At 31.6% G+C, this 14,083-nt stretch overlaps 1 protein-coding gene across 1 annotated transcript; it reads left to right on the forward strand.

The window, feature by feature from the left end:
• Positions 1-5,921: 5,921 nt before the first annotated feature.
• LOC115993661 (probable WRKY transcription factor 48) lies at positions 5,922-8,235 on the forward strand. The gene is made up of 3 exons (XM_031117606.1): positions 5,922-6,577; positions 6,878-7,021; positions 7,214-8,235. Exons 1-3 carry the CDS (start codon positions 6,105-6,107, stop codon positions 7,671-7,673), a joined length of 1,077 nt encoding a protein of 358 aa, XP_030973466.1. The 5' UTR covers positions 5,922-6,104; the 3' UTR covers positions 7,674-8,235.
• The last annotated feature ends 5,848 nt before the right edge of the window (positions 8,236-14,083 follow it).

A 14,083-nucleotide genomic window follows, 5' to 3' on the forward strand; every position in this document is an offset into this window, starting at 1 on the left:
TCCAATTGTCAAAACACGAGCTAATGTTGGCATGTGAAGTAACATGTGAAAGGAATATAACCTAATTACTACTGTTTCTGGTGTGTACATGTTTTTGTCCATCAGTGTAGTTTCCAAACTTATTCCCAAAGCAAAAAAATTAGAGTCAACTGTCATATAAAATATTGAAAAATGCTTTATAAATGTTAGTGGTGGTTTAAAATATTGGGCAGCTTCTTTAATTAAATATACTATCATAAAGATGGGACTCATTGATTTGAAAGATAATCTAGAAAAGTAAGAGATAAATGTGGGGATAGGAAAACAGTTATGGCCTTTAAATTTAATATACAGATATCTTTTCCTTCCAATCGGTATTGTAGTGGTTTCCTGATTGCTTCGTAATAAAAAGTGTTAGCTAAATAACAAGAAAGATGGACAATTTTTTTTTTTTTTTTTAAATTTTAACTTATGACATTCACTTATCATGATAATTTTTTATCATCAAATAAAAACACCAATTGGTTTTTTTTAGATGAAAATTGAACCTCAGATTTCTTATTCAAGTATCAGAGACTTTACCAGTTGAGTTAACTAGAACCAAAAAAAAAAAAAAAAAACTTTAAAATAAGATTTAACCAAATACCTTATCCAAAATTTAAAGGTGCAGCATTTGACTCAACCCAACAACTCGAATTAAGTGAATAAATTTCATTTTTATTTAATTTAAATTTAAATCTTAAAGTATAGAATTAAGTAATTTAAAGAAGTTTAGTAGTTATATTGATAGACTTTTCATTGAAATCCTAAAATCTTTAACTTTTTATACAAAACAAAGAGAGAATTTTCATTCTAGTTTTTTTCCCCCCTTAGATTGTATATTTGTAAATTTGGATGGAATTTTATTGGATAATAAGAACTTTAAAACGGCATGTTATTATTTCTTTAGCTGATGTTATTCTGAAAATCTAATTATTTAAAATATTAATAAATTACCTATTTACAAATTTTTTTTTAACAAGTTGAAATGAGTCATGTTAGTTTCAAATATTAACCCAATACAATTTTTTTTATTCAACATGTTAAGTGAGTCATAATAAATTATTAATTGTATCAACCCACTTAATAAACCTATTGTGTTAAGGTTGAGGTGTTTTGACACTATTATTAAATAGGTTGTATTTGTATTCGCCTCTTATATTATGATTTAATACAAGAGGAGAATGAAAAACAAAGTTTGAAGTAGATTTTAAATTCTGAACTTATCTATGGGAAATTAAAAAAAGAATACTTTGATGATTGAGTTTTCAAGTATTTTGTGAATTTTTTATTATTTAATTTGATAAATGGGAAAATGAGGGATTTAAATTCTAGATATCTCTATTAAAAATACCAAAAAATGCTAACTAGTTAAGCTACTAGTGCTCTTGACGATAATACATATATAGACGAGCATGTATGATTACAAACAAAATTTAAGGCAAATTAAGGTTGGGGTTACAGAAATTTTTTTAAGGCAAAGTTTGTGTCCTCTCTCTCTCTCTCTCTCTCTCTCATATATATATATATATATATATTGACCCCTTAAATGAAAAGTAAATGGTTGCTCAATTCAAGTATGCAACAAATGTCAACATCTAAAAACTTGTCATCTCTCCGGTTAATGAATGGTGAAAACTTAATTGAAAGAAAAGAAAGCGGAAGGAACAATTTTAAGTGAAAAGAAATTTACAAAAGAAAGAAAGCAAAGATCTAGAGGGCGTGAATTGGAAGCTAGTGTAATAGAATATACTGAAACCGCGTAAAGTGCATGTGCTTTAACTGAAATCCAGATAGATTAAAGAAAAAAGTTAGCCGTTCGATTTTATACGTGAGACTAACAAAAGCATCAAGGAGTCTGAACTTTACGCGTGTGAGTACAAGGTTGGTTCTGCTTTGCTAATTCAGCTTGTCCCACATCGAGTTCTGGGCAACGAGGACCAGGACCGTGTATCATGGCAAAATTATGTTTCACGTAAACTATACGATAATTTCTTCATCAACAGCTTATGTATATATATTTGTTTCTTTGTCTATTGCCTGTGGAACACACCAAATCTTTTCTCGTGATTGAATTGATATAGAAGTTCTTGGAATTTTTCTCTGAAGTAACCTATTGGTTCCTTGATATGGAAATGATTATTGTAACTTTTAACGTGCAATCATAACATGGAGAGGAATATTTATCATATGAAACTGCCTCTATAATGTTTAAAAAATTGCTCTAGGTTTTATTATCTCATAGATATGTTGCAAGGAATAATCAAAGAAAGTTATTTCACATAATTTAGTTTGGGTATAAGCTTTACAATGACATTGAGAAAAAGGCATTAGTTTGGTAATGATTAGAGGAATGGAACCAATTACATCAAACTTAGAGGGGAGTAAGTACTAACCACATAATGGGTCCTAGTTAATATAGTGGATATCAGTAAGATTCTCATAGCTGGAAACTTGCAGGTGTCCACTACTAGCTAGTTACCATTTTTTTTTTTTTTTAGTATATAATGCTCATTGACTAGTATTACTTTTGCTTAAGTAGATTAAGATTGATTTACAATCTCACACAATCCTAATCTTATCAAACTCATGCATGATGTGACATTTGATCTCAAGATTTATTACATGAGTGAAATCCCACCCAACCTTTTTGGATCAAAAAACTCTTTATGAGACTAGGCAATCTGTAAAGTGGTCATTGGATATACATACGTGCATATATATCCATATATAGAGAGAGAGAGATTTTGTTATTAAGTGTGCTTTTGGATGGTTATCATTATATTTCTTATTTATTTAAAGTGAGTAAAATTACAGTTATTCTTTAAAAATGAGGTTTAAAAACTATATAAACAAATAAGTTAATAAACTACCTAGATGGGTTAATCCAATCCCAACATAAAAAGGAAGGTAGGGTTATATAAAATGAGATAAATCTTTTAGAAAAATATATGCATGCGTCATGATCAAGTTATACTTTTTATATCTTTAAATAATATCACACAATTAATAAATTTGTATTAAATTAATATTTTAAAATTTTCACCGTTAAATTATATGTTATCTATGTTTTTACTATATATATATATATATATATCAAATTTTACGTTAATCAAATGTTATTTAGTGTGCGTTTGGCTCCAAATTAAAAGGTCAGTTTATTTTCTTATTCAACTTATTTTTACTACTATTCATGAATTCTACTGTACTTTTTGGTACTATTCATGGGTCCCACTATACTATTTTAGTTAATTTTTACTTTTATCTACAATACTTTCAGCAAAAAATTTTCAGTTTCAGCAAAATAAACAAATTCTAAACAGACTCTTACATTATGATTTATTGACTTATCGTTATGCGTACTTTTGAAATACAATTAGATCATGTTACAACTAATAGCCTAATATAACTTTTTATAAAATGATCCTACTAAAACTTTTTATTGAAATAATATTTTATAAATCTTATATCTGAGTTACACAATTTTTTTTATTCTTAATATGCACGTCAAAAATCTTATTATATTTTGTGTATAATTTTAATATATAAAATTTTAAATATAAATATTTTAAAGATAAAATAGTTATTAATTATTACCTTAAAATTTTTGAAATATGAAATCCACTAAAAAAATAATATTATATTGAGTGATTTAACATTTTCCAAAAGTATATTAGGCATAACTTTAACAAAAGCAGTATATAAATCAAGATAAAATTGAAAAGTGGAAACCAAATGAGAAAAAGGATAAAAACTTGTCGTTAAATGACGGTGTTGGCTTGTCGGGGAAGAAGCTTAGCTATGGTAAGATAGAGTCGGTGACGCGGATTTTATGTCAGCATGCGCACAACATGCAGGTCAGTTTGTCAGGGTTGGACTACACGTGCCGAAGCTTGTTTCACACGCTTATCACTCAAAGTCATTATATATAGTCTCTTAATTTTTTTTTCTTTTTTGTTATTTTTTGGAAATTTTACCTCTTTTTAATCTCTGGCATTTATTTGTTTTTCCACAATGGTATGTATCCCACAAAACAATTGATATTACCAAGATGACCTTCCAGCTTCAAAAAAAAAAAAAAAAAAAAAAAAAAATCTCAAAATGTTAATTAGCAATAATTAATCTTTGGACCTAGTGATGAAAGGGGTTGCCTTTAATATTACCCACCAAAAATAAAGGAGTTGCCCAATATTAACTGCAATCCCTGTCAAAATGCTTCAGTGATGCAGCACATAATTATATATATAATATAAGAGGAAATAATTGGTTCATACCATTCTTTTTCCCCTTTGTTTTAAACTCTGACTTGTATCCTCCCATTAATGTGGCCAGCAAAATGGTTGGTCCTTTTCCACCAAATGTATCTCAAATAACCAAATACCACTAACACTAACAAATCTTCAACTTTTATCATAAAGGTTTTGGCATATTATTATGTTTTTAAATGACCAATATTATTAATTAAGTTTCTGAAAAAAAAAAAAAAAAAAAAAAGTTGCATCACAAGGACATCCAATAATACAGAAAGGTTAGACAAAATTTTCAAAAAAAAGAAAGGTGTAGACAAAATTTTCAAGTTAAATAAGTAGCTCACTAATCAAATCAATCTATATATATTGTTGGTACACTTACTACTAAAAGAATTGGAATCAGAATTTCATTCTCTTTCTTGTAGTTATGAACTGATTTGATAAGATATTAATGACTACCAAAAAATAAAATGGAGGTAAAATTCAATATGGAAAAGCCAAATCCATGCACAGATCAACTTTTATATACTTGCCACCAAAGTTTCGTATTGATGTGATAAGGGAACCTTTTGAGCTTTATTAGACGAAGCAATTGGACATAAAAGTATGACTCTTGTTTTGTTTTTGTTGCTAATTAAGTAAGAGTATAAATGTATGACCCAACATGGGGATACATAATATACATTACCAATAACTTTCAGTCTAATTTTTCCAATTTTAATCACTAATTCGACCGATTAAGCTTGTCATTCTATTCCATTAGTCATTAATATCTTCTTGACAATTCAACTATTTCTCTAAGTCAAGGTTCTTTTAAATTTTTTTTTTTTTTTTTTTTTTTGAAAGGACTTAAAATCGGAATCAATCAACCAACAATTCTTGATTTTAAGTGATTTCATAACCACAAGTTTTAATTAATCTTAATATAATAGTATTTTCATTGTACACGATATGCTTGACCCATTACAAGACAAATTAAGTTTTTTAAACTTGTGGTTTCCAACACACACAACCTTATCTAAAATCGATGGCTTCTAAGATACATAATCTCATTTTGTCCATTAAAGAAAATATTTAAAACAACTCGCTCCCACAAATATCATCCTTTTAAAAGAGAAACATAAAAATGGATTGAAGATATAGTACAAGCTTTTTGAATTATGTAAAAACAAAATTAGGTATTGGAATGGACATATCAGTCAATTAATAAAGTACTTTGTCCGTTTATAACATAAAAGGAAAACCATTTTTTTAGCAAAGAAATTTCCCATTTAAAAGTTAAAGATAATAAAGCCGCGAAAGAGTGAAACTCAAAAAAATTGGAGAAGAATTAATAAAGGGATTAATTAATTAATAAATCACAGGCAAATGAGTAAACAAGCCGACCTTTTCTTTTTAATTTTTACTAATTTTTAATTTTTATAAAAGCCAAGGTGTACACACCAAAATGCACGTCCACACATAAAACCGGTTAAACCGGTCAAATAATTGCGCGTATGCCAATGTGGACCCTAAAGCAGGTCCTGACTTACATTTAATGTAAGCACCGTCCCGTCGACAATACCGTACGTATGTTAACCGGCACCTGCCTGTTTTTTTCCTAGGTAGAAGTGGGAACCCTCTCTTGGCCAACCTGTTCTCCAAAATCCCAACCCCAAGCTAAAACCTTTAGCCCTCATTGCCTCATTCACACTCTCAAATAAACCAAACCAAAACCACTCTCTATTTCTCTCTCTCTCTCTCTCTCACTTTCTCTCTCTCCGACCTTTGTAATAAAACTAGAGGGAGATTGGACAAGCTGATCACTCAAATGAAGAATACTAGTATGTGTTGTTGATGAGAAAGTACATGGACAATAAGAAAGAAGAGCTAAAGTTTGAGAATTCAATGTCTAATTCAACATTTTCCGATGAGATTCAGGGCAATAGTTTTGCTGCTTTCTTTGACATGCCAACATGTGATCAACAAGGTGGTGGTGGTGGTGGTGGTGGTGGTGATCAAAAGGGATTCATGGACTTGTTGGGTATCCCTGAGTATAGCCAATCTTTATTGGATTGGTTTCCAACACCTTCATCAACAACAACAACAACAACAGCAACTACTCCTACTACTACTACTACTGCTACTACTACTATGCCTCCACAACAACAACCACAAGAACAACCTCTTCCAGAGTCATCTGAGGTTTTGAACACTCCAGCCACACCAAACTCTTCATCGATTTCTTCTTCCTCAAATGAAGCCGCAAATGAAGAACAAATTAAGGCTGGTCATGAGGAAGACCAGGATCAAGAAAAGACTAAGAAACAGTAAGCTTTTTAGTTTTTAAATAACAAAAAGCATAAAGGGTATTTCATATTTGTCGTTCTTATTTGTTTGTTTAAGAGTTAAATCTAGATACTTTCTTATTAGTCGTGTCTGTTACTAGTTCTAGCTAGATTTAGTAGTTTTGATGAAACATGAGAATGAGTGTGATAATCCAATTAAAGAGAAAAAGGGGATTGGTAAATGGGTTTTTTCTTTTTACCCTTTTGCTTTGTTCAATTTAAGCATGAATTTCAAAAAAAAGAAAAAGTTTTGAAAAGTAGTGTTTGTTTATGTGTGTTTAGGTTGAAACCCAAAAAGAAGAATCAAAAAAGGCAAAGAGAGCCGAGATTTGCGTTCATGACAAAGAGCGAGGTTGATCATCTTGATGATGGGTACAGATGGAGAAAGTACGGCCAGAAAGCTGTGAAGAACAGCCCCTATCCCAGGTATCACATAGATATTAGGATCTGGTCCCCCTATAATTTTGATTCCAATAGTTCAACCACTTTCACTGCATTGTTATTATCAATGTTTCATTAGGTGCGATCGTACTAACACTAATACACTGGATTCCATCAGATTTTATTTTAACTTGCTTTTCTTAATGCATAAGTAATGTGTTTCTCTTAATTTTATAGGAGCTATTACCGTTGCACCACTACTGGATGTGGTGTAAAGAAGCGAGTTGAGCGTTCCTCCGATGATCCTTCAATTGTGGTCACAACCTATGAAGGCCAACACACACATCCAAGCCCGGTAACACCTCGTGGAAGCATTGGAATTATGCCGGAAGCCACTGCAGCTGGCTTTGGTGCCATGACTTCTTCATTTGTTATTCCACAACCTCAATATCAACAACAACAACAACATCATCATCATCTTCTTCAGCAACATCCTTATATGTATAGCTCACAGCTGCCTCTGAATATTAGCACTAGTACTACTAATTTGAATTCCTCCTCATTTCCTAGTTTCATTCAAGAGAGACACTTTGGGACACCTTCTTCGGCATCTTTGCTTAGAGACCATGGACTACTTCAGGACATTGTGCCGTCACAGATGATTAGGAAGGAGCCGAAAGAAGAGTACAATGGTTGATTTTACTCTGTTAATGGTATGTAATTCTCTGACTGACTCATGGGGGTTTTGTCTTTAGAGAAAGAACCCACTTCACTGTACGTTTCATATAGATCTTTTGGACTTTTATCAGTGTAAAATGACTAGACTTTTAGCCTTTAGAGGGACAAATGTTGGGTTCTTTTTTCTTTTTTGTGTTATTCTTTGTACTTAGAGTTTATTCAGTTATGGAGAAATTGGGTTTTGTATCTTTTGCCCATCTTTATGTCTTCCTCTTGTTCTTCTTCTTGTTCTTGGGTGGTGCATGTGCATTGATGTTAATAAAGGGGGTATATTGGTCAGAATATTTAGGGTTAGGGTTTTTTCTCAATTGAGCAAAAGTTGGTGTGAAAACTTTATTTTGTGTCTCAAATCTTTAGGACTTTATGGGAAAAAGAGAAACTAGAATGAACTTGGGAAATTGATCCTATTATTCTTTAGCGAAGCGTGGAAAACCCTAAAGATGGGATTGTTGTGAAAAGTTTGTGTAAGGAGATAAATGCAATGTCTTGGAACATGCATGGACGTGCAAAAAAAGTTACTATATTACTTGACCATTGTTAAGGTTGCTATTTAATGCTTCTTCTTTTCTTTCGTATTTTTTTCCCCTCATTCCTCTTTTTGCTTTATAGACAAAGTTGTGCTTGTGTGCATTGAATTATGATGGGCACGTGTTTGCGAGAAATGGGTTGTGGTTGTTGATTCAGAGGGTGGTGAGAGATTGTGGTGTTGGATATGGTAGGTTTAAGCATTGTTGATGATACATATATATATATATGGGCTTCCATACCTATTGGAGTTATTAAATCCTTATCCATATATTACACTGCCCTTGCTACCTAAGGATGTTCGATTTACTTCTTTGATAGACCATGCTACATATAGGCCATACATAACTTGTTGCTTACGGTTATGGGAAAACATTAAGCTATATTTAAAGTTGCAATAAATGAAAGGCCTTTGAATTGTGCTAGCTAGGCTAGTAGGTGTAGGTTGTGGCATGAACTAAAGCATTGATGATCACGTATATAGTATGTAGGAGATACACATGAAAATGTGTATCAGTATATGTCTAATGTGATGAGAATGGCACATAAATGCGCTTACATGTAAAATTTCAATGACATGACAGTTTATATATTATTGATTAGATTGAAGAAATAAAATTTCAAGTGTGCGACAGAGAGTTTCTTGTTACTAAAATAATATAGATGTTTTTCAAAATTGGAATCTTAAGCAGATAACCTTATGACCCATACTCCTGCATATAAGCATATATAGCATTCACGATTGAACATATATTCAAATAACGTGTATGACCCTACAAGGCCAAGACAGCGAGAAGAGATTACCTAAACATGCTTTTGTGGTTGAAAGATGTTTCTTAAATTTGAAACACCGATATTAGACAAGAAGGAATTGATCAGCAGTACAAATATTGACAATTTGTGAGATTAGGATAAGGTCTTATGGAAAATTTTCACATTTCAAAATGTCTCACATCTTACTTTCTTTATATATCCAGCAACAGTGAACTGGTGCAAAGAAGTTTATTATAGCTTTTGTTATGATTTTTGCCTTAAGTAGCCTAGGAAACTTTTAACTTATATGCAACTAGAAAAGTCTACATGGGGTACAAGAGAAATTTCAAGGGTTCAGTATAGAAATATATATATTAACCACCAAGCTTTAGTTGTAAAATTTTGTGGTTGGTTTTAAATTCTCAAAACACTAATCGTGGTCAATCATATATATTTTTCTAAAGTGAATTCATTCATAACAAAGAAGTGGTTAAATTTTAAATTGACAGCCAACCTATGGCAAACCTTCCATTTTTATTTTCTAGGCTTTGAAACTCATTGTAAACAGAATATATAAATACTAAATAGAGACACAGAAGAAATTATGAGTTCGATGTGGAAAAAAACCATAAACGCGTGATAGCATGAAATACCGGATTAGTGGAAAGATACCGTATTAACGTACGTGGTAGCAATTATTTGATGGCTTCGAAATTTGGAATATAAGATCAAGTATGAACGTAGTTAGTCCATAGAGAAAAATATGTCACAGAAAGTACAAATAAAAGCCTGCCAAGCAAACCAAATAAAAAAATAAAGAAAGTATTTACGTTAAAGTTTTTTCTTTCTTTTTTTTTCCATGCTACAGATGAATATTCTTTAGATTAAATGAAGTGATAATGGGTGTTAATTGGAAAAGCATCTCACGTGTTTGTTCAGAAAAAGGTGGCATGCATTTTCTTCTTGTATTCCGAACTTTCCAGCCACTAATTAAGCTTTTTACATTTCAAATTGCAAAATACACTAGCCTGTGCCACCCAGAAAAACTAGATGCTTGGGAGAAACTTATCAGGGTTTCTAGTCATTTGGAGGGTTGATCTTAGTTAGTGTAAACTAATTCAAATTCCAAAAATAATTTAGGGCTACATATGGAGGATCTTCTTTTTTTCTTTTTTTTTCTTTTTTTCTTTTTTTTGAGAAACCATATGGAGGTTTTTGAAAGACTTGAACATATAAATATATATATTAGAAATATCAAGAAGTATCAGTTAAACTACAAATAATTCTTAACGTGTAGCATAAGTTTTGATTAACGTTGAAGATAAGAAGTGTACACAAAGAAATAAATTAATAGAAAGAAAGTTATTCGATAGGCACTTGTATAATGGTTAGTGATCGTTTCACTGTGTATATATACTTCTAGAGATATTGTGAAATGGATACCTACCATATATTAGCTGTATTTTGCTATTGCCAAGAATATATTGTAGGAATATGACAACAATGGCAGAAATTCCTCTAACTTGTGATTTAGTCAAAAGTCGATCTTGTTGTAAAGCAACAAAAAATTTCAAGCCAGCTCTTTACTTGTAATACTAATAATAATGATTCCGTGACCAAAATAAATGAATAAATAAATAACTATTTGTGGAATATAGAAAAAATAAATAAATTATATACTATGATTCGTAGCTACATATGCTTGCTCCGTGACTCGTGATCCTCGCGAATATTTGGTCCATTTCAGTAATAGTTTCCCTCACATTAGCTATATTCTGTAGGGTGGAAAGTTTGAGAGATAATTACTAATTAGTAGGTGCTCAATTGTAAATAGGGGTTTGAGTGTTAGTGTAGTCTACTACTAAGTTTTTTTTTTTTAAATTAAAGATAATACATTAACCAAAAGAAGAAGGATATATAAGACCTTGACCCATCTCTCACTTCTGGGAGAGAGCCAAAATGAAAGAAAAGAGATAGCTTAAGGACCCATCATAATTACAAAGAGAAGTCTCCAACGTGCCAAGTTATGACCAGCCAGAAAATTACAAGATCTATCCACAAAATTTACAAAAATCCCAACAAGCTAAAGAGCTTAAATACAACCAAAAAAAAAAAAAAAAAAGGCGATAATGATCAATTGAAGTGGGGTGAGCTGAGCGTGCTGCAGAGAGCCTCTTCAATCACTATTTTAGAATCTCCTCCTTCTCCTTATCTTTTCTTTTTCTTTTTCTTTTTTTCTTTTTTTTTTTTTAATTTTTAATCTAACCACAAAAAATAAATAAACATGGGTTCTAAATATCCATTTTGAACTCTTGGTCTTAAAACCAAAGGTGGAGATAGAGGTATCACTCTACACATGTATGGATGGTGTATATATATATTATCACAAATGATAATTCCACTTTGAGAAGTTATTGCTACGCTTTAACCCCAAGGGTAATGCATAAGAAGTCCATGTTCAACCAGGCAAAGCCCGAGTGATTAACAAATTTAGATGTTGAGGCAGAAGCCACCTGATTATTAGTTTCTTCATCTTAGAAAAGAGGTGGTATTTTATAGAGCGACTATATGTAGCTTTTTATTGTAGAGATCTACACATCTATGAAGTATGAACCCCCCAATAATGTCCAATGATGTGAGGGAGAGGTTGTATATAACCACTCCACTCCATTAGATAATTCTTGCTTTTAAAAGCTTTTCAAGAGAATCAAGACAACCTTTATGCTACTATAATTTTTTTTCTTTCATAAAGTTATATCATAGAAAAGCAATCCCTAAAAAGGCATATTAAATGTGCACTTCCACGATTAGTTCAATACACTTCTAATGAGTTCCAAACTTCTCTAATCTCTTCCAACTGAAGTTGATTTGACTATTTCGTAGTTCGTACAAATTTTATAATCAAAATCGAGATTGTAGGTCCTGTTAGGCTGTTGCCTGTTAGTGTTTCCAACGTGGTGTAAACAATGCCATATAACCATGATAGTTTTGTGACTTTTGTCAAGTAGTCCTAGCACAATTCATATTGGAACATTTGAATCTTCTTGCTCTATGTCTATTAATGCCACATAAGCTGGACATTTTCCCAAGAGGGGATGGGATTGTTTGGATTTGTTATACAATTGCCCTATTGAGCTAGGATGCACGGACACAGATACAGGCACAGATACGGGTACAGTTACGACACAGCGACACAAGTAATTTTTTTAAAATTATAATATGAAATGGTAAGTACGACACTTGTAGGACACAGATATGTCACAGATAAGACACGGGTACAATACTCAAAATAAAATGTTTGTACATCCTAACTATCAAGTAATAGGAAGCAGACTAGTCCCCGAAAATGCTTGTTCCACATCGTTGTGCTTGGGCTGTGAGGGCTCTTAGCCATATGGATAGTTCAATATGCTCATAAGCACCTAACTCTACCTTGTATGTCACTCCATGTCCATGCAGATGAAGCGAAGGCAACAGGGTTTTGAACCAGGCCTAGGCCAAACAACACGTATTGATATGGAATGGAGTTATTTGAAGAATAAGGCTGGATAGTAATTATAGATGCCAATAATATAGGTCACTACTCACAAGTGTGATCATAAGGCCATCATTCTATTTACTACTAGAATAATTATTTTAAGCTTCTTTTGGAGAAAAGTTTTTGTTCAAGATATTGTTCTTCGACTATATATACTCTCTCACTTCAGCCCAAATGACCCAAAATGGCCGAAGGAGACAGAGACCCTCTAAGACTTGGCGATGTACTTTAAATAGCCGAACTTTGATGAACGTCTTGTGAATTACCTTTTTATTGCAATTTGTCCCGTAAAGAGGGACATAACATTTTTTAATAATTTCATAATAAATATTTGGTGGCATACTCTTAAGTCTTAATGGTAAGAAAAAATAAAGTGATATCAACAGTAAGCCTATATAATAACTAATAATAGATTTTTACATAAGCATTATTGTAAAAATGTTGTGAAGTATGTCCGCAATATTTTCATAATAAATACTAATTAAATAGTAAGTTGTTATTAGTTTTAATATAGACCCACCACTAACATCACTTTCTTAAAAGAGTAATATTAAGTTCACAATACTTAGTATTGTGTGTGTGTTAAAATACTTAGTATTCTCAAAAGATAAAATAGTGGGTTAATCCCACATTGAAAAATGAGTGTAAGTTATAGATGTTTAAAACTTGTACTGTGTATCCAAGAGCTAGGTCCTTTTGGATATACATCACTATCAGTTTCTTTAAAACTTTCTCCCCCCCTCCCCTTTTATGTGTGTGTTAAAATATTTAATATTCTCAAAAGAAAAAATAGTAGGTTAATTCCACATTGAAAAATGAGATTGAAACTCTCTCAAAAAAAAAATTCACAATATTTTCATAATAAATCCTAAGTGACAAACTGTTATCGGTGAGGCCATAAAAATAAAAACAACGATATAGATTGAAACTCTCTCAAAAAAAATGTTCACAATATTTTCACAATAAATCCTAAGTGATAAACAGTTATCGGTGAGGCCAAAAAAATAATTTAAAAAAAATAAAAAAAATAAAAAAACTGTTATTGATGAGTAAAAAAAAATTGTTGTAACAATGCGACAGATGGCAAAAACTTGTGCTCACACTAGGTTTCTTTTTCTTTTTTCTTTTTTTTAATTTGTATGTTGAATTAATTATTTATCTTAAGAAAACTATCTTAATTGTTAGAAACAATGCTCATATTCGGAATGAAAAAAAACACTACTCTCTAATTTAGAGGCCTCATAGACGAAAGCATAATGAATCGAAACGGAGCCTAAAAGCCCAATGCGACTTTATATAAGTTTGATATATACAACTAAGTAGAATTAATAGGCTGGGCCGGATAAATGAAACCCATAAGGCCCAATTACCCCTATACGGTAAGGGTTAAATACTTAAAAGAGTACCTAGGTTTCTTTTTCTTTTTTTTTTTTTTCTTTTTTCTTGCTAAAAAAAATAGGAGGTTTTCAGTGTGAACTCATCGACCCCACACCACATGACAGTAATAGGTAATACCACTATACCATACGAGCCCTGCTGGAACTATTGCTCGA

This window comes from Quercus lobata, chromosome 6 (genome assembly GCF_001633185.2).
Source record: "Quercus lobata isolate SW786 chromosome 6, ValleyOak3.0 Primary Assembly, whole genome shotgun sequence".
Classification (NCBI taxonomy): domain Eukaryota; kingdom Viridiplantae; phylum Streptophyta; class Magnoliopsida; order Fagales; family Fagaceae; genus Quercus; species Quercus lobata.